Below are 26,039 nucleotides of genomic sequence, written 5' to 3' on the forward strand. Positions count from 1 at the left end.
GGTATATGTGTTCCCTCCTCTTCCTCTCATACCCAAGGTACTGAGAATAGTAAGAAAAAGAGGAGTATGAACAATACTCATCGTTCCGGATTGGCCAAGAAGGACTTGGTACCCAGAACTACAAGAGATGATCACAGAGGACCCATGGCCTCTGCCTCTCAGACAGGACCTGTTGCAACAGGGGCCCTGTCTGTTCCAAGACTTACCGCGGCTGCGTATGACGGCATGGCGGTTGAACGCCGGATCCGAACGGAAAAGGGCATCCCGGATGAAGTGATTCCTACGCTGATAAAAGCTAGGAAGGATGTAACAGCTAAGCATTATCACCGTATATGGCGAAGATATGTTGCTTGGTGTGAGGCCAGGATGGCCCCTACAGAGGAATTCCAGCTGGGTCGATTTCTGCACTTCCTACAGTCAGGTGTGACTATGGGCCTGAAATTAGGGTCCATAAAGGTCCAGATTTCGGCCCTATCCATTTTCTTTCAAAAAGAACTGGCTTCACTGCCTGAGGTTCAGACGTTTGTAAAGGGAGTGCTGCATATTCAGCCCCCTTTTGTGCCACCAGTGTCACCTTGGGATCTTAACGTTGTGTTGGATTTCCTGAAATCCCACTGGTTTGAAACACTTAAGACCGTGGAACTAAAGTATCTCACGTGGAAAGTGGTCATGCTGTTGGCCTTAGCATCGGCGAGGCGTGTATCAGAATTGGCGGCTTTGTCATGTAAAAGCCCTTATTTGATCTTCCATATGGACAGGGCAGAATTGCGGACTCGTCCCCAATTTCTCCCAAAGGTGGTATCATCGTTTCATTTGAACCAACCTATTGTGGTCCCTGCGGCTACTCGGGACTTGGAGGACTCCAAGTTGCTGGACGTAGTCCGGGCTTTGAAAATATATGTTTCCAGAACGGCTGGAGTCAGGAAGACTGACTCGCTGTTTATTCTGTATGCACCCAATAAGCTGGGTGCTCCTGCTTCAAAGCAAACTATTGCTCGCTGGATCTGTAGCACAATTCAGATGGCTCATTCTGCGGCTGGATTGCCGCATCCAAAATCAGTGAAAGCCCATTCCACAAGGAAGGTGGGCTCTTCTTGGGCGGCTGCCCGAGGGGTCTCGGCTTTACAGCTTTGCCGAGCGGCTACTTGGTCGGGTTCAAACACTTTTGCAAAGTTCTACAAGTTTGATACCCTGGCTGAGGAGGACCTTGTGTTTGCTCATTCGGTGCTGCAGAGTCATCCGCACTCTCCCGCCCGTTTGAGAGCTTTGGTATAATCCCCATGGTCCTTACGGAGTCCCCAGCATCCACTAGGACGTTAGAGAAAATAAGAATTTACTCACCGGTAATTCTATTTCTCGTAGTCCGTAGTGGATGCTGGGCGCCCGTCCCAAGTGCGGACTTACTGCAATACGTGTATATAGTTATTGCTTAATAAAGGGTTATTGTTATGAGCCATCAGTTGAGTGATGCTTAGTTGTTGTTCATACTGTTAATTGGGTAAAGTTATCACGAGTTGTACGGTGTGATTGGTGTGGCTGGTATGAGTCTTACCCTGGATTCCAAAATCCTTTCCTTGTAATGTCAGCTCTTCCGGGCACAGTTTCCCTAACTGAGGTCTGGAGGAGGGGCATAGAGGGAGGAGCCAGCGCACACCAGATAGTACCTAATCTTTCTTTAGAGTGCCCAGTCTCCTGCGGAGCCCGTCTATTCCCCATGGTCCTTACGGAGTCCCCAGCATCCACTACGGACTACGAGAAATAGAATTACCAGTGAGTAAATTCTTATTTTTTGGTAAAGTATTAGATACTGGTATTATTATAAAAACTAGAAAACTCCTTGCGCTAATATAATTAATGTGAGGCAACAGGACATGAACATACTCAATACATTAGTTCTTTTATGGTATTTTTTAATATCTATGAAATCAATCATATAAAACACAAAAAAAAAATCACAAAATTGACTTAATTAATATGCGCATATATAAAAAAAAAACAATAAAACTAAAATAATAATTATAATATTAATTGAACATAAGAGGTGGATTATATATCTATATTACTATAATTGACCACAGTGGACTAATCCAATATTTGTAAAGGTGCTGATGTCCTTAGTTTATTATATTCCTGAATAGGATAGTCCCATTAGGTATGCTTAAAAATCTCTTGAATTAGATATCATGTAGTGTAGTATGGATAGAATTTTGTTTACCAGTTAATGGAATTATCCATATGCTCGCAGAATGAGATATTCTTCACTTATGGGAGATATATCCTGGATCCTGGAGGGTAAAAACAAACACCCGGGGCTCGGTGCACCGCAAGCACCTGTTGAATACTGTAGCTCCCGTTTTCCAACCACCGCAAGTGGCGTCCTCCGTCTCCCACTAGAATGACTCCGGTGAGCAATACACACACCTTTTTGGCTTTAGGGGAAAGAACAGTCCGGCTCCTGGAGCTCACCGCACTGCATGCGCCTGTCAGCTGAGTATGCTCCCGTCCTCAAGCCGCCGCATATAGCGTCCTCCCTTCTCCCGACTGTCAGCCTCAAACGACAGCGATGCACATCAACAGGGACCAACAAAGGTTGTCAACTGGGTCACAATAGGGCACTTTTGCTGACGCGTTTCGCTTCCAATTGAAGGGATTCAAGAGATTTTTAAGCATACCTAACGGGACTATCCTATTCAGGAATATAATAAACTAAGGACATCAGCACCTTTACAAATATTGGATTAGTCCACTGTGGTCAATTATAGTAATATAGATATATGATCCACCTCTTATGTTCAATTAATATTATAATTATTATTTTAGTTTTATTGTTTTTTTTTAATATATGCGCATATTAATTAAGTCAATTTTGTGATGTTTTTTTGTGTTTTATATGATTGATTTCATAGATATTAAAAAATACCATAAAAGAACTAATGTATTGAGTATGTTCATGTACTGTTGCCTCAAATTAATTATATTAGCGCAAGGAGTTTTCTAGTTTTTGCAAAGTTCACATCTGGTTTATATCAGGTGGGATTGTGTTGGCTATATCCACAAGCCAATTTACCTTCACTGCTCTGCAGAGTATATAGGTTCTTATTAAAATATATATTAATTTTTATAATTAAATTGCTTGTGTATATGTGAGGTAGGTGTGTATGTGGATGCATGCACCTATCAGCAGTTATACACCCATTTTTATACATATAGGCCCTCATTCCGAGTCGTTCGCTCGGTAATTTTCTTCGCATCGCAGTGAAATTCCGCTTAGTACGCATGCGCAATATTCGCACTGCGACTGCGCCAAGTAATTTTACAATGAAGATAGTATTTTTACTCACGGCTTTTTCTTCGCTCTGGCGAACGTAGTGTGATTGACAGGAAATGGGTGTTACTGGGCGGAAACAGGCCGTTTTATGGGCGTGTGGATAAAAACGCTACCGTTTCCGGAAAAAACGCAGGAGTGGCCGGAGAAACGGGGGAGTGTCTGGGCGAACGCTGGGTGTGTTTATGACGTCAAACCAGGAACGACAAGCACTGAACTGAACGCAGATGCCGAGTAAGTCTGAAGCTACTCTGAAACTGCTAAGTAGTTTGTAATCGCAATATTGCGAATACATCGGTCGCAATTTTAAGAAGCTAAGATACACTCCCAGTAGGCGTAGGCTTAGCGTGAGCAACTCTGCTAAATTCGCCTTGCGAGCGATCAACTCGGAATGAGGGCCATAGTGATTAGCGCCAGACACTATTAGTGGTTTACTGGTATTATTATGTCATGCTTGAAATGTGCAAAACATACATGCAATTTATTTTCAGCGTCACAGAATGTATAACATAGAACAGAGGTTCTCAAACTCGGTCCTCAGGACCCCACACAGTGCATGTTTTGCAGGTCTCCTCACAGAATCGCAAGTGAAATAATTAGCTCCACCTGTGGACCTTTTAAAATGTGTCAGTGAGTAATTAATACACCTGTGCATCTGCTGGGTTACCTGCAAAACATGCACTGTGTGGGCTCCCGAGGACCGAGTTTGAGAACCTCTGACATAGAAGTAAGACCTAATATATTGCTATTAGTTATTATAAACTATGTTTGTGATTGTTATAAACACTTCACAAATAACAAGCAACAATAATTCTAATTAATGTAAATGTAACTGTATTAAAAGTTCAGAATAAACGACAAGCAGTAGGACAACACCATTTATTTGTGTGCGCTCATTAAACTTATAATAGTTGCTGGATGCTTCAGACACCTATTGGAAACTGCACGTGTGCTGTATACTTTAGACAGTTTACTCTGGGGATATTCCGTGCTATAGGGGTTATTCAAGATGAACGCAGATCGCTGCATACGCAGCCAGATCTGCGTTCATCTCCTTACATTCTGGGGACCGCCCAGCATGTGTGACGCCGCCTCCCGATGCGTCTGCAATCTACTTGTGGACGCATCCAAACTACAGTTGACCCCTGGCTGCGTTGTCAGGCGGTCAGCTGCCTCTTTTTAAATCGGAGAGGCTGTGTGATATCCCCAAAAACAGCCCGCCCTGCACCCGTTTTCCCGCCGCCGCCCCTGTAATGCCATAACTCCACCCCGCATCGGCCACCGCTGTCAATCACATTGCGGCCACATCCACCGGGGATGCAACCGCTATGTGTGTGTCCGCACAGCCGCTGTGCAGGCGCAGTTTGCTGCCATCAGCAAACTGCGCTGCGGGCCACTAATGCAGCAGGGTGTGAATGACCCCTTATATACATCCTAATAAGCTATGCTGTGGATGCCTATGACAATTTCATAGCCTATACACTAACTTACTATCCCCTCAAGTATTGACCCAACTCACCCCCACTAAACCGCCACCGAAATATGGCAAAAAAATATATATAAAAATAAAAAAACGACAAAAAGTTACAACAATTTTTCAAACTCATGTTTGCTGTGTGACATTATTAGAATTTATTCCCATTTCTTTTTTTTTCTTTTATCTTTTCCCTATGATACTTTGCAGGGTTTAGCTGCACATCTTTTGAATTGGAGATGGGAAATGCCTAACGATTCCCCCCCTTCCCCACACACAAAAGTAAAATAAATAAGTAATATCTCTAGATACACCATGGGGGATATCCTATTAATGTTATCGCAGTTATCTCCCGAAAATCCGTTTTTTGCAGCCTGCATGCCTCTGTTTATCGCACCTATCCTATTCAAAATCGTCAATAACAGCAATCGCGCAATAATTCTAGCCGGCAAAAGCATAGGAAAATGTACCTTCAAAAATGCCAAACTAATATTGGAAAATATAGAAGTGTATTAGTGGCCATAATATAACTAATTGGTGTCATTAAATTAAGTCAAATGGCTGTTATATGCATTTTAAAACAAAATGCTGAAAAAGTTATAAAAAGCTATTTTTTCCAGCAAAATAAGTGCTCTCATTAAATTTGGGGTACATAAAAATGGGTATAAGTATATTTGAGTCATTTTAGGGGACTATAAAAAAAGTGGAAACGGACTGATTACTCCCACCTGCTAGCTAAAAACACTTGTCCCACTCATAAAGCACCCCAATATACCTGTCCCATACCTTGTACCCCAATTTCCATCACTTTGCATTTTTTACCCCAAAATTTACATGTCATTATTAGCCAATTAAAAATAATGAAAAACTTTTAAGTGCCTAATTAGTCATTCAGGGCGGTGTCACAGGGGTTCTGAACCAAATTCCAACATTTTTAGCTTAAAATATTATTATTATTATTATTATTATTATTATCCTTTATTTATATGGCGCCACAAGGGATCCGCAGCGCCCATTACTCAGTACATAATCAAATGAGCAAACAAGAAAACAGCACTTACAGTTCAAGACAATATAGGACAGGTATAGAAAACCAGGGGTTAGGTGCCATCAAAAGGAGTATGGGGTATAAGGTAGTGTAAGTAGAAAAAGGAAAGGCACATGAGGAAAGAAGGCCCTGCTCTTGCAAGCTTACAATCTAAAAGGTGGGATTTTGCACTACTTATCATCAGCTTTGAGATGGTGACGAGAAATCCGCAATAAACCCTATCGAGACTTATCGGCGATAGCTTATCGCCGCTAATAGTATACCGAATTATCTCATTTGCAATAATTTTTTGATGTATATTAACTAGACAATGCTGACGCATTTCTAGAATAATGTTTGTTGAATAATGAAACGTTATTGTGAATGTTTGAGTTTAATTTACTTTGGTCCGTCAGACTTTCCTAAATGACACAGCTCTATATAATGTATGCTTACCCAGCATCATGGAGGATGTAGTCCAGCAGCATCTAGTGTGCCAAATGGTGTCCATTCCCAAAACCTACATTTGGTATTATTCCTTCCAGCAAAATTGAGTCTTGCTGAAAGAATAATGTGTGTAGCATATACATTTCATCTTGTATTTTCATCCCCCATTTCATGCTAGAAAATGCATTCCAGTCCTTTCATGGTATCATGCTAATAACTCCTGATTTGCTTCTAGTCTCTCCAAAATTCCATTCCCTAACTTAGATATAATATATATCAGTGCCGATAACGTGGGTCCTAGTCTTTTTATTTTGTATGGCGCCCTCTGCTGTATAATATAGTTACGGTAGAATGTGTGTGTGTTTTTTTGTCACTGTTACTCTGCAAACATAGATCAGACCATGTGATAAATTGGCTGTATTGTGGATTCAAGAATTTGCGAAAGTTTACAAATGAGGAGACAGATATGTCATATTGTATTTGAAACCTTTCATGTATCAAATGCAATATAAAGCATTATTTAAATTTCAATATGTGCAACGCTACAGGTGAGCTTTCCTTGTACATTAAGATAATTGCCTACCATCAGTCAGTCAGATTGATTACGATGGTTTATAGCATTTTATTGCATTTAGGGGGTCATTCCGTTCGCTCGTTGCCGATTTTCGCAACGGAGCGATTAAGGCTAAAAAATGCGCATGTGCATGGTACGCAGTGCACATGCATTAAGTATTTTACCACAAAACTTAGTAGATTTACTCACGTCCGAACGAAGAATTTTCATTGTTGAAGTGATCGGAGTGTGATTGACAGGAAGTGGGTGTTTCTGGGCGGAAACTGACCGTTTTCTGGGAGTGTGCGGAAAAACGCAGGCGTGTCAGGGAAAAACGTGGGATTGTCTGGAGAAACGGGGGAGTGGCTGGCCGAATGCAGGGCGTGTTTGTGACATCAAACCAGGAACGAAACGGCCTGAGCTGATCACAATCTGTGAGTAGGTCTGGAGCTACTCAGAAACTGCTAAGAAATTTCTTTTTGCAATTCTGCTAATCTTTCGTTCGCTATTCTGCTAAGCTAAGATACACTCCCAAAGGGCGGCGGCCTAGCGTGTGCAATGCTGCTAAAATCTGTTAGCGAGCGAACAACTCGGAATGACCCCCTTAGCGCTATTTTAATAAATAAGCTATTTTCTGGGTTTAGCCATCTTGATTTTGTTTTCCCTTGCACCCCAGTGCAAGTTTTGTATCAGTTGCTATACTTATGTTGATTATTACATGTATTGTTACAGAAGATCTCCCAGAAGATGAAGTGAAAGGGTCACTCGGTAGATTGCAGACGGAATGGAACACCATAAATATACAAATGGAGGAGCTTAATAAAGGCATTTTATATCAGGATGCCATCAGTGCTTACTTCAAGGAGTTGAAAAGCTTGGAAGAAAAGATAAAGCAAGAGGAGGAATGGCTGAATGCCCAGTCTTTGCCATCTCAGGAGCTTCCACTGCAAACATTGAAGGACATTAGACAGGTAAGCATATTGCATAAGCAGAAAGGGCATGTGAGGTCACTACTGAGCGGAATAATATTCATCAAATAACGTGAGTGTTTATACTGTACTAGATCTGTCTGCCATGGTCTCACTTTTCTGCAGCAAGTTGCTATACTGGGATGGAGGTGCTTCTCTGACTGAGCAAGCAGACAGGGCCAGACACCTAGGTAGACTTGCTTTTCAGAAATGCAGAGTGTGGATTGGTTGATTTCTACAAAGGGTCAGCGAGGTCACTGACGCTCAGTTTAGATTTTTGACCTGTGTAAGATCCCATCTGGATACTGTCCTAAAGTTTTGGGAGACGAAACAGCTGTGGAGTGGGGAGATAATTCTTTATACCAGAGCAGTGGTGGAAAGCCAGGATAACACTGAGCAATTTATAAAGGAGGAATATATTGCAGTACATATAGATCCCCATATGTATTACACATGTCCGCAGCAGATAGTGGAGATATCTGCTGTGGTTCCATGGTACAACAGTCCCCATAGATTTCTATAGGGCTGCAATGTGCCCATATGCAGCAAGCTGCAGAAATCCTAAGTTTTCCAGAGCTTCCACATGATAGGCAATGCCATTCAATGCCATCTATAGATGGCGTTACCTATAGAAGACTATATTCTTCTTATCATAAAAACTTCCTAGAGAGAGATCCAAAGGATCCTTAAGAGATGCATAATTGAGGTATAAGTAGCACAATGAGGAAAAAGTATGCAGCATAGGAATTGCGACCAGTGGGTTGTGCCAGGCGTTCCCTGCAATTTGGCGAAAAAAAGGATAGGTGTCTGAGAGCTTGGTATTGTTATGTGCTTGCTTACTATTACAGTAGATTACATTATATATGAGGGCTACCCACCTGCAGGCTGCAGGCCATGTGCTTCCAAGAGGGCCACCTATTTTGTAGGAAGTGCTTTACCTGCATTTATCTTTCCTTCCTCTCCTCGATACTGGAATCCCATGACAAACTCATTGTGTGGTGGTATATGTATGGAGTTTAGGGAGGTTTAGGGGATTATGTGGGGGTATACAGAGACTATGTGGGTGGCATAAGGAGGCTATTAGGGACAACTAGGAGGCTGTATATTATAGACATAAGGATATTATACAGACCATTTTACTGTATATGTCTGCAATTGAGTGTTTATGAATGTTAGTGGGGACATTTGAAATATGTATACTAAATATTTACCTTTACCATCCGCTTAATATAAGTTTTGCTCTAGCATGCCATGTTATGCAGGGAACTCTATCAGTCCCTTGTTGTGGCTTTAAACATTATTGCAATACCTACATATTAGAAGATAGACTGTACTGTCTTAAAGGCCCTACACACTTAAAGACTATCTGTCCAATCTGGCTGATTGGAAAGAAAATCTGGCAATGGCTGGGAGCAAATGACAATCAACAATTTGCTACCAAAATCAAGAAAATGGACAAAAACAGTTCAGATAAATTGGTTTAATGAAACAAACTTAACCAATTTGTCTTAAAGTCCATTTTTGTCTGTTTTCCAATGTTTGAGAGTAAATAGTGAATTGCCATTTGCTCCCAGACATTGCCAGATTTTCTTTCCAATCAGCCAGATTGGACAGATAATCTTTTAGTGTGTAGGGCCCTTTACATACTGTAGTCCCACTCACCATCAAAATATTTGGATTTGATATTCTCGTTTACAGCTACGGTTGAACAAACTCTGCGACCACTACACACATATCGAGCATTTAAAATCAAAAGCCGTCTCACTAGGCTCTCAACCTGCAGCTCCAGCTTTTTTTGAAGCCAGTCTGAACGACTTCACCGACCGCTACGGAAGAGTGAAAAATCAAATGGAACGAGAGGTCCAACAATTTCAGAAAGGTAGGTTATTGGTTACACTTTCCAGTCACACATAGGAGGTTACTTACTAATAAAATCACACATTTTCAGTAACCAAACCAGCTAAACAGAAATACACACACCAGTGCTGTAAGTACACATTTTAGTGCAAGAAACAGCATCGGCTCCCCCCCCCCATATTTAAAACAGGACCAGTGCCAAATATATAGGGGTGTGGCTTCATGGGAAAGGGGTGTGGCCACAAAATAATACCAATTCATGTTACGCTGCACAGTAGTCTCCTTTATTCAAAATACGCCGTACAGTAGTGCTACTTATACACATTACGCCAGGTAGAGCCCCTGTCACACATTACGCCATGTAGAGCCCCTGTCACACATTACGCCAGGTAGAGTCCCCTTTTACACATTACGCCAGGTAGAGTCCCCTTTTACACAATACTGCAGGTAGAGTCCCCTTTTCTACAGTACGGCGGATAGAGTCCCCATTAACATACACAGTATGGCAGGTAGAGTCCCCTTTTACATACACAGTACTGCAGGTAGAGTCCTCTTTTGAGTCCCCTTTTACATACACAGTACAGCAGGCAGAGTCCCCTTTTACATACACAGTCCGGCAGGTAGAGCCCCGTTTTACACATTATGGCAGACAGAGACCCCCTTTTACACATTACAGTGTATATATAACCCTCCCCCCCCCCTAAATATTGTGCATTTGCCCCTGTGCCTGCCCACCTTCCTCCCTCTCTCATGTTTATGTTGATGTTACCTTACACTATGTCCTGAACTGAGTGTCTCCCCCGATATAACTTCCTTTAGACTGCAGAATCCGGGGGGAGGAGGCGGATCTCAACTTCCACGGCACTGTCTGCAGCACAGATCATCAGTCTGCACAGTGCACACAGAGGGAGTCACCCGGCGCTGCTGTAAGCTCCTGCGGGTGGGGGTGTCGGGCAATAATGCTCGTGCGGCTGTGTTACCATGAGGCAGAGGGTGCGGGCATCACTCATTGCTTCCCACGCTGCTGCTCTATATCCGACAGCTTGGGAGGGAGAGGAGGCGGAGATGATTGCGGCTAAGGTTTACTGTGAGGGTGGGGGGGGGGCTTCCCACATCTGCACTGCCACTGACAGCTCCGGCTTGGGAGGGAAGGGAGGCGGAGCTGACAGCTACTCACCTGTCTCATATAGGCACACAGCGCACATACCTAGTTACGGCCCTGCCACACACTATGCTGCAAGTTCAGCATGAAGCCATTACATGAAACATTTTGGGAAGCTTCTGGGCATACACCTGGTTTCCCTTATGTTTGGGTCTGCATGTTACCTACTATAATGCATTTGATTTAAAGTTTATCATTTATCCATCCAACTTTCAAGTGTCCTTCCTTTATCATCTTCATTTATTAAGAAAGGTTCCAGAAAATTCCACAATATCATACAAAAAAAAAAAAAATACAAAAAAAAAATACAAAAAAAAAAATTATATATATAATATATATATATATATATATATATATATATATATATATACTATAATGGAGATTTATCGAAACATGGAGAGAGAGAAAGTACCAACCAATCATCTCCTACCTTTAATTTTTATAAAGGCAGCCTGTAAAATGAGTGGTAGAAGCTGATGGTTGGTATTTTCTCTCTGGTTTATCTCTCTCCAAGCTTTGATAACAGAAAAAGGACAGAAAGTTGATGGAAAACGGGTAAGAGGGCACTGCACGTTAGAATCTACTATCTCACTTGCTATTTGCTTGCCAGACTTTCCAACTGTCCTGCTTTTAATAAAAGTGAGGTATTTCCCCTGCTGCATATGGCAATAAAATGTTTTTTTATTTAGGAGGGGAAGGTGACCTAGCACTGCAGTGCTAAGCACACCGACTGGGGGTGTGGCCATGCCCACTATGCTGTAGGGATGGCCATTGGTGGGTTAACCATCACTGTTCACCATCGATGGTACCATTGTTGCTAAACCTCGATTGGTATAAAACCAAAGACATGGGGAACCATTGATGCTTTCACCCAAAGATGATCATCCCAGCTCTATTACTCATCAGGATGTGGGCCAATCAGAGGAGGGGGGCGCTTCACAATTCATGTTGGGGTGGAGCTAGGCTTCATGTCCTGGCACCAAGTAGAAAAAAATACATTAGGTGCTCTGTACTATTGATGGTGGGAAAAAACATCTGTGGTTAACCACCCATGGTTTATAACCATCGATGGCTGATGGCCAGCTCCTCTATGCCTCTACAGCCACGCCCTGAGTCTCAATTTGAAGTGTTGGAAGATATGGTATAACAGTATAACTTATTTTTCATACACATACAGCTCTGACTTTCTGTTCTAAACATTAAACTCTCCACGGTCGATGCACTTACTCTCCATGCACACCCACTTATCTAAATAAATAAATACACGGACCACTGTAATTGCGGTGAAATGGGGTTAGCTTTTTATTGAAAGGGTTTAAACTAACTATTTAAGTTTAAGCTAACTAAAGTATGGTGGCAGGATAAGAACGGCCTAGCGTAAGCAAACCTTAACACTAACTGTAAGAACCAGGGCCAACTGCCCGACAGGCAAGGAAGAGCCAACTGCCACCTTCCTTGCCCATCCGACTCTCCAAGGCAAGGCCAACCACCCAAGCCTTGCGGGGACAACGCCACAAACCGATGAGGCCATCTGCCCACATCTGCACCGACTTGAGGCAGCAGTTCATCCATGTAGAAGGAGAAAGGAGGGTCCACCTGGTCCAGTGATGCCCTCCGGTCCGCCACTGATTGTCCATGCCCAGACTCCTCCCTGACTGAACTGCCTCCCAGGGAAAAATGTATCTATCATATCATGAAATACACATAACCCGACTATAACTATTGCAAATATAGAACGTGCTGAATTTCATTGTGCTCTAGAGACTGGATTTAAATTCAAGTCCTTGATTGTTTAAACGTATGTGTAGTGCCCTCTCCCCTTTGTCTTTTCTCTATATAATTCTGCTGATAACTGATCACTGTGCTTATGCATCTATGTGAATTTATATATCTCTGTATTAGTCTGTACTTATGTATAATGTGACCGTTTAATCCCCATGTATGTTGCTATGGAAACCTTGTAATGCCTTATAAATAAAATAGAGTAATGTGTAAAGAATATGTTAAATATAGCTATATGTTCTGACCATTGGGGTGCCTTCACTGCCATCTTTACACTGGGCAACTGGGTAACATTAGGAAATGTATATTTTGTTATTGGAAAGGCACTGCTTGAATTCCAGACGTAATAATGCAAATCTTCTACTTGTAATGTCTGCAGCCATGGAATACCAGCCCAGCCAACAGTATGTAGATACCCGGAAATTATTAAAAGAAACATTAGTGGATTGCCAACACAAACTACAGTCCCAGTTGACAGGTCTCTGTGATCCAGCAGCAGTGGAGCTGACTCTTCAACAGGCAAAGGTGAGTGACGAAAAATGCATTTAATGTGAAAGATTATTGTTTCAGAATGTTTGTTAGCTTTAAAATATTTTTATGTTTAGTCTTTGTTTGCAAGTGTTTTACATGAATAGTAACAAATACAGTAAAAACACATACGGCCTTATTTAATGTTGAACGTATTTGTGTACTGAATATACATAGAAAAATGTACTTGTAAATAAAATGCATGTAAGTGTGTAAGTTGCGCTTTCCTATATGTGTATACTCCAGGCGTACAAGTATGTGCATACTGTATATACCTAATACATTAGATATGCAGCGTGACAGTGGGTCTGCTTCAGAGTAGTATGCAACCCCATGTGCAGAATGGGTCCTGCATGGTCGCTCACGGGGCCTCATTTATATGCAGTTGCAACTTTGATGGTGTCGCAACTGAACATGCATCGCGGCTGTAGGGTGCACGTGCCCAGGTACTTTTGCAATGCCACTCACACTGAGAAATCAGTCACAGAGTGATTGAGAGGAAGAGGCAATTTGGGGGAGGTAACAGGAAGTGGCGGCAAAAATGCAGGTGTGTTGTGACCGTTTTTGGTGCATGTCTCAGCATGCAACTGCGAACTCGTTCGCATAAAACATGGCACCAGCTTCGCAGCTCCCACGGCTATTCTGTGCGGCCATGGAAGCACTCAGGGAGTCAGTGTTCCTTGTATCTGTGCCACAGTTGCGATGGAGTATGTAGCTGTTGGGCATGTTGCGATGGATTCGGTGGGTGTCTCTGCTCTCTTGTGGGTGTCTGCTACACTTGCATTGCCTCGCAGTTCTGTCACTAAAAAGATTGCTGCAGCAACGACATTGCAACCGCATCTGAATGAGGCCCACAGTGCTCCCAAGCCACAGCATGGCTGTTTGGGGGCATTACAATGGAGGGACGACGCAGATTTCCTGATCCCGGTGGAGTGAACCATCGGCCATTTTGTGTAACCTGAGGCTTACTCAGATGTTTTTGCAGAGTGTTCTGATGCTGCATCCTCGGGCGTGGATCACAGAAGCCGGCAGGAGGGGTCTATTACACGTGGCTCCTCCTGCAGCATTAGCATGTTACTAACACACAGCAGCTGTGTGTCCTGCATTCATAACTGAATCAGGACAAGTGTTAGTAGCATATGCTAAAGTCATATTAACCAATTTTGCACATTAGAATAATATAACAAAGTGTCATATAGGGAAAAAGGGAATAGTGTTGTGACTGTTATTAATAAATACAGCAGTCAAATATAATAAGATATACCCACCCCCACATCAAGTGTTTGCTTTTAAGGACGCAATTCAATTAAAAGTGAGGCTAACAAAAATCTACATATGCATTGTGGTGCCATATACAGTATGGGTGTTGTCACCAGAATATTGGTGTGCATTCAACTATACAGGAAGCCCATCATTCTATCCAGGTTGCCTGCAGTGTAATTAAATGTAATTGTTTACATGCTGACATCTACTATAGAAATCTGTGTGTGTGAACATTTTTCTATTTAAGAATGTATTTATAATGATAACATTTATTTATATAGGAATATTGGTGCATAAATAGATATTAAACATGGGACTTTTTTAGAGAGATTTGGGGAAAGATAATTGACAGTAAGTCAGAAGTATCTATATAGGGAAATTGAATCCCATTTTGCAGTGGTAGCAGCTGCAGAGAAGGTAACACAGAATTGAGAGGTCTATGTACCATACCTTGGAGAGTGATAAAGTGGAGACAGATAAACTACCAACCAATCAGCTCCTTTCATTTTTCAAACATAACCTGTAACATGGCAGCAAGGAGCTGATTGGCCAGTACTTTATCTCTCTCCACTTTATCTCTCTCCAGAGCTTAGTATATAGACCCCCTAAATTTAAAAGTTGCACGGTACAGAAAATCCTGTGAAAACCAAGTTATTCGGGAGCCACAAGATGTCAGTTGGGTTGTATCTTTTAAAATAAGCGGTTGCTGTATCAAGCAGTAAAAAGAGTGGAGAAGTGTACCAGTGGAGAAGTTGCCCATAGCAACTAATCAGTTTATACCTATCACTTTATAGAATGTGCTTGATAAAATGTTACCTCGAAGATGATTGGTTGCTTTGGGCAATTTCTCCACTCTTTTCACCGCTTGATACATCAGCCCCTAAGATCTGAGAGGTACCATGTTGTATTGGAAAATATGTCTGAATCTATTAGAGAGCAATCCATTGGCACAGCAACTCAACATTGCAGCTTTATAAGCACACTTCTGTGGCCACGAGTAACCGGTTAAGTGGTCAACGTGCCGACACCTCAAGCCCATTGCTTGGAATTGAATTGTCCCCTCCACATTTAAGGTAACCACTTGTGTTAAAGTAAATATGTGCTCCAAGGCACAGATCAGAGTACGTGAAAAAAAAAAATACAAAAAGGAGAGAAGTGCCTTCTGCAGGATTGACAGCTTGCTACTTACTGTACAATATAAGTTTATGTTTGCAGAGTGTGCATTTCATGGCTAGACATTTGCATACACATACTTCGCCAGTTATCTGTGGGGAAGAACAGGCTCATTATAACAATCAAGTGATACTTCATAGCTGGAGCGTCACCATAGGTAACATAAACTTCTGTGAGGCCTTAATGCACAATTTTGTTTCCATAGAAACCATGCAGTATAAACACAATAAATCTTTGCACTGCCACTTTGCTCTACATCACTTATTACCTGCAGGGGACTTTCTGCCCTGTACTATTTAGGTCCATTTGCTTTTCTTGTCTATGTATATTGTTATTTATAGGGCCATTTGCCTTTTCTCATTTTTAATATTTAAAATAAAGCCACTGTTTCTCCTTACTGTTTGTATAATTGTATTACTGAGATACATGCGTAACCCAGCTGCCTATTGGATTCTGCCACTAGCACTAATGAAATAACTGGACATTCATACTTACTAGGTGCACCATTGCCACGGAACCCGGAAGTGAACAAGCCCTAGGGCGAAACGCGTCTTCCGCATTTAGGAACAGGGGTCCCGTCGACACTACCGTATCCTGGCATTTAGCTTCATTTATCTGCCTTGCTCTCTCGGCTTACCCTGATCTCTGGTGAAACTGTAAGCATTACTATCCTGTGGCTCTCTGACACGGATAGCAACTCCTACTTACAAAACCTAGCAGTACCGCTTGAATTATCTCGTACCTAGTACGTATCATAGGGGTGATTATCTAGAGACCTTTATTCATTAGCACTCACCTAGCATTGAGTGAACCTATTGGAAACTAACGCCTAGTTTAGGTGTTATTAATTTTTGACCATTATATTTGGTATACTTATTTAAGTGCTGGTATTCATCCATTTTTATTATTGCCTCCTCATAGCAATTTATGCATGCAGATAATTAGTATATATTAGCATCCCATATTCTATCCGGGACTACGTGGCAAACAGTGTATGACACACATGGTTAACAGATATATGTTGGTATAGTTTCTATAAATCAGTCACCTCAGTGCTTAACCCTATAGATCCCAGACCTTACCCTCAGTTTTGAAATAGACCGTATCACCAGAGTGACTACGCATTTATCTGTTTCAATCAGCATCTCCTATCATGCACTATCTGTCGGGATATACTGTAATATACCTGTGATAGTGTTTTTCTGACTGTATTTTTATTAATTTCAAATTGTCTATAGATCATGATTCTCATTAACTTCAACTGTCTATAGATCACTATCCTTCGTGGACTCTCATTTACGATTCCTGGTACATTGCACCACATGAGTGGGAATATTGGATCAGGTCTAACGTGGAAAGCAGATCCACCTTTTTACTCCATCTTTCCTCAATCCTCTTCCTGTCGGCTCTGATTTTCAATATTCTTAAATAGGTGCACTCTCATTGATGTTCACATAAAATTCTCTACTACCATACCACGCTGCCAACGCCCGATCTCGTCTGATCTTGGAAGCTAAACAGCGTTGGGCCAAGTCAGTACCAGGAAGGGGGACCACCTGCGAATACCTGGTGTTGTAGAGTGGGATTTTTTCCTCACCTATGTGGTAGCAACACCAACAGCAGTATCACCACTTGTTTTCTTTACTCTGCAATCTCCAGACCTTTGGTCACGGGCACCATCTACGTGAGGTGCCATATTTACCTCTACTGTTATTACTGTCTCAAATCCAGATAGGAGCATGTCCATTTTTCTTGTATTATACTCAGAGGAATGACTTCTGATCATTTCTCTAATTCTACTTAAGCCAAGAGAGCATAGTTATTATCATTATTTTTGTGTCTTGACTACCCTGTGGTTCCATCAATACAGCAAGTCTGTACTGGTCAAGTGGGAATGGGGGTATGACCAACTAATGTCTACCGCCCTTCCACACACTTTTAATCATTAAGAGACCAGAACATTCTTTATCTCACTAAGATGCTCGGTATATTGCATTCTTAAAGGATAGATCTCCGGTAACAACCTCGTTTGTAATATTAGTCAATAAAAGTTATGTTTTAACCATTTATCTCAATTACCTTATCAAATTTATTTCTTTTCTATAAGAGTGCGCCCACACAAGAGCCTTCTGTCCTCTCCCCTTTGTATAAAAGTTTGCATACTTTCTGGCTCTGGGCGCACCACCAACTAGGACGATAATAACACCGATACGTATATAGTATACCATATGGAAAAGGCTAATTTTTGCCCTTTTTCTCCCCTACCAGTTTAGGGTAACTCACTGTCCTGTTTTGGTTTTTCTTCTTTAATTTTCAGTATCTATTCCTATTTAGCTTTACCGGTGCCGGATCGCCCTAGGTTTTTGTATTGCACCATTGCCATGTTAGGGGGGCAGTGTGGATTTTTTCCCCCTCACACAGTGTATCGTCAGTCAGCCTTTCATTCCTGACAATCCACAGTGACTACACTAAGGTCATCAGAGATTTGGTCATTGCTCAGTGTAAAGGCCATTAGTTGCTTATAAATCGTATGGACCTCTCCAATGTATTTGACACTGTTGAACACTCATTTCTCATACAAACACTACATTCCCTAGAGATTAATGACACTGTCCTAACCTTAATAAAATATATGGGGCAGGCTATGAATGGCACTCCCTAAAATTAGTAAACATGTATATACCAACTCCGTGAGTAAATATCCAACATATATGGACAATTAATAAAGAAGTCGCTTCACATTAAGGGTTCTATTCATATAGCAGTGAAAAGCCCTTTATCAGTGATAACAGGGGTTACAGAGAATGGGTTACAGTGGAGAAATCTCATATTTCCCCAGCAGTGCCCCTGATTAGTGTAGTATGGGGAGAGCGATTCCTAGAAGCGCAGAAGCTCAGCTTTCTGTTTTGCTTCTCCAAAAACATTCGCCGTCACATCCAGGAACGGGTACCAATAGGAGCCCGTCCCTGCGCTGCATAAAAGTAATGTGATCGCTGATGTCAGACGCACTACTGCACATGAGAGATTATCGCTGGAATCCTGCTAAATTTTGCAATCTCTAATCCATAAACTACAAATAGGTAAAGCTTTGCATTCCAGATCTTGGTAAATTTGGCATTTCAGCAGCCCTCATAGACACCTACTGTATGGGAAATGCTTTTTTTGATCGAAAACGGGATTGCAGCAGATACCTCTGGTATCTTCTGCAGTCTCTCGTGAATAGATTCAGAATCGAAAATACAGGTTGGGACTCCCTAAAATGGGTGTTTTCAGAGAATATTCTAGGCTGGCACATACGGTATAATGGTTAGCATTACCGCCTCACAGTACAGAGGTCACAGGTTTGATTCCCACCATGGCCCTAAGTGTGTGGAGTTTGTGTATTCTCCCCAGCTTGTGTGGGTTTCCTCTGGGTACTCCAGTTTCCTCCTACAATCCAAAAACATAGTTGTAGGTCAATTGGCTTGCAACAAAATTAACCCTAGTATGAATGTGTACATGGGGCAGGGACTGACATGAATGGCCAAAATATTATCTGTAAAATGCTGCAAAATATGTGTCCGCTATATAAATAACTGATACTAAATAAATATGCCTTCAGATCATATATCCCTCTAGGCCAGAGGTTCCCAAACTGTGTGCCGTGGCTCCCTGGGGTGCCTCGGTACACTTGCAGGGGTGTCCTGGGTTGGTGGTCCAGGACCAATTCAAATTATTCATGGTCAATATACACTGCTCAAAAAAATAAAGGGAACACTAAAATAACACATCCTAGATCTGAATGAATGAAATATTCTTATTAAATACTTTGTCTTTACATAGTTGAATGTGCTGACAACAAAATCACACAAAAATGATCAATGGAAAGCAAATTTATTAACCCATGGAGGTCTGGATTTGGAGTCACCCTCAAAATTAAAGTGGAAAAACACACTACAGGCTGATCCAACTTTGATGTAATGTCCTTGAAACAAGTCAAAATGAGGCTCAGTAGTGTGTGTGGCCTCCACGTGCCTGTATGACCTCCCTACAACGCCTGGGCATGCTCCTGATGAGGTGGCGGATGGTCTCCTGAGGGATCTCCTCCCAGACCTGGACTAAAGCATCCGCCAACTCCTGGACAGTCTGTGGTGCAACGTGGCATTGGTGGATGGAGCGAGACATGATGTCCCAGATGTGCTCAATTGGATTCAGGTCTGAGGAACGGGCGGGCCAGTCCATAGCATCAATGCCTTCATCTTGCAGGAACTGCTGACACACTCCAGCCACATGAGGTCTAGCATTGTCTTGCATTAGGAGGAACCCAGGGCCAACCGCACCAGCATATGGTCTCACTAGGGGTCTGAGGATCTCATCTCGGTACCTAATGGCAGTCAGACTACCTCTGGCGAGCACATGGAGGGCTGTGCGGCCCCCCAAAGAAATGCCACCCCACACCATTACTGACCCACTGCCAAACCGGTCATGCTGGAGGATGTTACAGGCAGCAGAACGTTCTCCTTGGCGTCTCCAGACTCTGTCACGTCTGTCACATGTGCTCAGTGAGAACCTGCTTTCATCTGTGAAGAGCACAGGGCGCCAGTGGCGAATTTGCCAATCTTGGTGTTCTCTGGCAAATGCCAAACGTCCTGCACGGTATTGGGCTGTAAGCACAACCCCCACCTGTAGACGTCGCGCCCTCATATAACCCTCATGGAGTCTGTTTCTGATCGTTTGAGTAGACACATGCACATTTGTGGCTTGCTGGAGGTCATTTTGTAGGGCTCTAGCAGTGCTCTTCCTGTTCCTCCTTGCACAAAGGCGGAGGTAGCGGTCCTGCTGCTGGGTTGTTTCCCTCCTACGGCCTCCTCCACGTCTCCTGATGTATTGGCCTGTCTCCTGGTAACCTCCATGCTCTGGACACTACGCTGACAGACACAGCAAACCTTCTTCCACAGCTCGCATTGATGCGCCATCCTGGATGAGCTGCACTACCTGAGCCACTTGTGTGGGTTGTAGGGAGGTCATGGAGGCTACACACACTACTGAGCCTCATTTTGACTTGTTTTAAGGACATTACATCAAAGTTGGATAAGCCTGTAGTGTGTTTTTCCACTTTAATTTTGAGGGTGACTCCAAATCCAGACCTCCATGGGTCCAAATCCATGACCTCCACGCGGTGCACTAATTGGGGTTCCCAGTCACTTTACGCAAAAAACGACACCAAAAAAAGTTAAAAAAACTCATGTCGACCTTTTCATGTGTCCACCTTTCATGTGTCGACCATTTTCATGTGTTGACCATGTGTCCATGTCGACCATGTCAATGTCGACCAATAGTGGTCGACCTAATGACTGTCGACCATAACATGGTCGACCATTCATACCGGGACCAAACATAACATGGGGAAAATGTAATAGATAAAGGTTACATGATTATGAGAATGAAAGTTGAATGAGTGTCATATTTATTTTTTAATCTAGAATTTCTTCCACCATATATTAGGTAAACATGCAGAACCTGATGCTCTTCTTTTTTTGTTTTCAGGTTCTTACACAGACATTAGATGACCAAAAATTAAACATCGACGTGCTGTACTCCGAAACCAGGCTACTTGAGAAGCGAGCCCCAGAAGATAAGACAGCAGCATATATGAATGAGTGTAGGGACATAGAGGAACAGTGGAGCAAGCTGAGGAGTATCTGTGCTGACCAGCTCTATAGTCTGGAGGACATTTCTTCCAAGCTGCGAGCATTTGAGGTAAAGCAAACAATTACAGACAATTCTTTAAAGGATCACCTACTGGCACAAATACAGGATTATTAGGTAATTGCTTTGTGATAAAAGATGTACTTTGAGGTAATTTATTGGTAGGCATACCATACTATCCCTTTATACCGGGGCACTCGTGGATTACACAGGTTCTGTGACTGATTACAACCAGGTGAAATATAAAGGGGGGTACACACAGAGAGATCCGTTCTTCTAAGCAATCTGACTAGATTGCTTAGATTTTAAGCATGGATCTCTCTTGTATATGCCCCTCAGCGATTGCGTTGCTATCGCTGGTGCTAGATTGGCCTGCATGCGGGCACAATCTAGCACACCGCTCATTTCACCCGCTGTTATGGAAATGAGCGTCGCCACCACTCCCCCTCACTCAGCACACATCGCGCTGTGCTGAGCGGGGTGAGAGATGTGTGCTGAGCGGTCTGTGACAGATCGCTCAGCACACATCTCTCTAGTGTGTACTGGCCTTAAGGGGGGTACTCACGGAGCGATATTCTAAGCAATCTGACTAGATTGCTTAGAATATCGGCATGATCGCTCCGTGTGTAGCCCCCTCTGCGATAGCGATACGCGGCCCCGCACATCGCTAGCGCTGCTGCTAGATTGGCCTGCATGCAGGCCAATCTAGCGGGTCGCTCACTTCACCCGCTGGGTGAAATGAGCGGCCCCCCCGTCTCCCCCCGCACGCTCAGCACAGATCGCGCTGTGCTGAGCGGCAGGAGAGATGTGTGCTGAGCGGTTTGCTCAGCACACATCTCTCCTGCATCGGCCCGTGGGTACTGGGCTTTAAGCTAGAAGTCAGCCAGCCACACAACCAGTGTAATTCATGAGTGTCACGGTTTAAAGGGATAGCATTACAAGCCTATTTATTGGTTGTTGTTTTTTTTTATTGTTTTTTTTATTGTGTTGACAAGTAGTAGAAATTGTAGCCAACAAGCCTCTTTTCTTTACGTGGGTTATACTACTATGATATGGGATGCAGTCAAAGTGCAGACGGTCGGGATCCTGGCGTTCAGGAGACCGACGCTGGAATCCCGACAACTGGCATGTTGCCAACGGCTGGCATACCGACACATGCCCTTAATTCCCACTCAGTTGGTGGATCCACGCCACCAACCGAGTGGAAGTAAACCCTTTAGAGAGCGGACGCAGCAGCAGATCACAGAAGCTGACAGGAGGCATCTCCTTGCCCAAAATGCCTCCTGCTGCATTAGTATGTTATTGTACAGCCACTATATTTGTGTTTTTGCTAATTTTATTTTTAAGGTAATACTGTATTCGCCGTGTTATAAACAATTTGAGCCCTCACTTATCAGAGATTTTGTTTGAAACAGGTGAAACCAAATCCGCGATAAGAAGCCCTTTATTCCCTGATCGCAGCGGGAAAATAAATAGGTCCGTTACGTTTTGCGGATACTATGTGTTTTTCACAAGATACACAAACATTTTTCAGACACAAAAAAAAGAGAAAAAATGGGGTGGTTTTTGCATCTGGAATTTTTTTCCGGCTTATACGATTAATTTGTAAACATATGTGTGAAATGTGTCATGTGATTGTCTCTTGTGTTACTTATTCAGGCTGACTCCAGTTCTGTACAGAAATGGATCAGTGAGGCAAAGGATTTTGTTCTAAACCAACATACATCCTTAGAAGAGCCTGAAATACTACAGAGGCAGCTGGAGCAGTGCATGGTAAGTTATAAAGGTGAAGTAAATGAACAAGGGGGCATCTAAAGTTCCATTTTGCCAATGTTACCCTTTCTTTTTTTGTCCAGGAGCAGATTAGATGTCTCTTTAAAGATGTGCTTTACTAATGCTAAACACTGTGATTATTTATTTGGAAGTGCAATAGTAACGGTAGAATCGGTCAAATCCATTTATAGACTGCAGTTTCATTGTTATGTTGTTGCCCTTTTATGTTTTGTGGCTCCTCCGCAGTTATATGGTTGCCCAGCTTCAGATGACTGCATTGCCTTATATCTCTTTTGTGATTTTTATTTATTGTGAGCTTTTTTTATTTGCAGTTTATATACAGTAATGTAATTTTGCTGTTCTTTCTGCATTGGACACATCTGTATCAAGTTAAGTTTGTGACCTGTCCCAGGGTAATGAAAACAAACTAGTGCCTGGCGATGTAAAGGCATAGCTGAAAAATGTAGAAGGAAGCCACAAAAATAAAACAATATTTAGTACAAGTTAGTAGTAGGAGAACATATAGGGAGGTATTCAATTATGTCCGGATTTTTCAACTAGCCGAAAAATCCGGACCTAGCTATTCAATACCGGACGTTTTTGACCACTTTTTCCGACACGTGGATTCGACTTGTTAACAAGTCAAAATCTGCATCAGCGGAAAATAGTCAAAAACAGCCACGTTTTCAACAAAAACACGTGGATCGGCGAGTAATTTTCCAATCTACTGTATGTCTTTACCGACAGTGCCCGATTTTTCAACAGTCGGAAAATTGGCACTTTGATTGAATAGGTCGAATATACATTCAACCTAAAAAGGGGCGAAAAGTGCAGTTTTTCCGACTGACAGAAAATTCAACATTAATTGAATACCCCCATAGAAGTCAATAAATTAAAGTCATCTGAAGGTGAATGACATTTAGAAACGGACAAAAAACTTGGGTGTTGCACAGGCTATTACTGTTAAAAAATAAACAAACAAACAAACAAACAAACAAAAAGGACATCAAAATCATAAAAGACTTTCTCTAAACACCAAACAGCACATGCAGTAAGGATAAAACTGAAAATACTGTAGAGGGGTGCCCCTGCCTGAAGTCCCCTGGAGACCCCATAAATACCATACAACTAACAATTAAAATAAGGTTTGATCTTACCTGTTATACAATATGTATGAAAAGAGTTTTCCAGCTGTAATGAATATTCATTTCAATTTCGTCAAACCTCTTTCATTGGTTCCAAGTTCTTAAATGTATTTGGGAATGAAATCCTCAGTTGACAACACAAAGTGTAAAAATAGCATGAATTGCAGAGGGCGAGACATTCCTTACAGAAATAGTGACCGTCTGTTTCTGTAGCTGGAGATATGGCCTATTTCTGTGTTGTTCGGAGAGCTCACGTTCATTCTTCTGCAAACTTTCTAGGCTCTGGTGAATGAGATGGAAGCTGTGGAAGGATGTTTGAGCAGGCTAACCGATGTGGAGTCAGGTCTTAGGAGCCACCCCGACACCATGATTCACACCTGGGTCCTGCCACGGCTGGCTGACCAGCAGGCACAGTGGGAGAGACTGAGCAAGCAGGTAAACCGAGCATATGCCAAGTATGTGAACTATGTCTAAATACCTCAGTTATCACTGCAATAGGAATACTCTATTGCTCTATGGGGGTAATTCAGAGTTGATCGCAGCAGCAAATTTGTTAGCAGTTGGGCAAAACCATGGGGGTAATTCCAAGTTAATCGCAGCAGGATTTTTGTTAGCAATTGGGCAAAACCATGTGCACTGCAGGGGAGGCAGATATAACATGTGCAGAGAGAGTTAGATTTGGGTGGGGTGTGTTCAATCTGCAATCTAATTTGCAGTGTAAAAATCAAGCAGCCAGTATTTACCCTGCACAGAAATAAAATAACCCACCCATATCTAACTCTCTCTGCACATGTTATATCTGCCTCCCCTGCAGTGCACATGGTTTTGCCCAATTGCTATCAAAAATCCTGCTGCGATCAACTTGGAATTACCCCCATGTGCACTGCAGGGAGGGGCAGATATAACATGTGCAGAGAGAGTTAGATTTGGGTGGGGTGTGTTCAAACTGAAATCTAAATTGCAGTGTAAAAATAAAGCAGACATTATTTACCCCCCACAGAAACAATATAACTCACCTAAATCTAACTCTCTCTGAAAATGTTATATCTGCCCCCCCTGCAGTGCACATGGGTTAGTCCAACTGCTTACAGATTTGCTGCTGCGATCAACTCTGAATTACCCCCTATGTACTGAGAGGCCGATGTGTAATCAAAGTAATCCATTTTCACTTTGAAGAGGTAGAATCTGATTGGTTGCTATGGAAGAGATCTGGTTGGATCCCTCTCAGATGGGAAATACGAAAAGAATCCCAAAGGCTTCTATTGGGCAACACCAACTAAAGATATCGTTGCCCACTGCATCCAAGCCCCGAAATGTATCGCATTTGCTAGGTGCATATAAGAAAAGTGGCCAAACCTCAGAATACTGCATTTCTATAGGTTTGGCTTCAGTTTTAACTTTGCTGCATTCCGCCCTTTGAGAGAGATAAAGTACTAACCAGTCAGCTTGTACAATAACTGTATTTCTCTAGCATCCATAAGCGATATTATTCTGACCCATTTGCACGCTGCGGTTCATCGCAGCGGTGTGAATGGGTCGGTTCTGCGCATGCGCGGTGGAGCAATGCTCAGGTGCGTCGTTGCTCAGCGACGGCAGTCACTGGGCAACGACGCCGGGAACAAAGAAAGCGGTCGCAGCGCGGACCGCAAGAAGATTGACAGGCAGGAGGCGGATCGAGGCGTCTACTCACCGTTTTCCGGGCGTGGAGATCCTAACACAGGCGTGTCGTGGCGTTTGTAGGGCGGATGTCTGACGTCAATTCCGGGACCTTCATCGCTGGATTCATTGCACAGGGTAAGTAACTGCAGGGCTAGTCTTCTTTTAAACATAACTTTTTTAGCATAGCAGGGCTGCACAAACGATTGCAGGCTTGC

The 26,039-nt window shown here is 42.6% G+C and overlaps 1 protein-coding gene and 1 pseudogene across 3 annotated transcripts in view; both read left to right on the forward strand.

Moving 5' to 3' along the window:
* The window catches only part of UTRN (utrophin), a 1,167,552-nt gene that overhangs the window by 318,770 nt on the left and 822,743 nt on the right, over positions 1-26,039 (forward strand). For all 3 annotated transcript variants that reach the window (XM_063917938.1, XM_063917937.1, XM_063917939.1), the window contains 6 exons: positions 7,559-7,797; positions 9,493-9,673; positions 12,975-13,120; positions 21,086-21,298; positions 22,907-23,020; positions 24,445-24,600. In XM_063917938.1, coding sequence (XP_063774008.1) covers positions 7,559-7,797; positions 9,493-9,673; positions 12,975-13,120; positions 21,086-21,298; positions 22,907-23,020; positions 24,445-24,600 — 1,049 coding nt within the window. The remainder of the gene's footprint in view (positions 1-7,558; positions 7,798-9,492; positions 9,674-12,974; positions 13,121-21,085; positions 21,299-22,906; positions 23,021-24,444; positions 24,601-26,039) is intronic.
* On the forward strand, positions 17,022-17,140 carry LOC134912222 (5S ribosomal RNA; annotated as a pseudogene).

This window comes from Pseudophryne corroboree, chromosome 4 (assembly GCF_028390025.1).
Source record: "Pseudophryne corroboree isolate aPseCor3 chromosome 4, aPseCor3.hap2, whole genome shotgun sequence".
Taxonomy (NCBI): Eukaryota; Metazoa; Chordata; class Amphibia; order Anura; family Myobatrachidae; genus Pseudophryne; species Pseudophryne corroboree.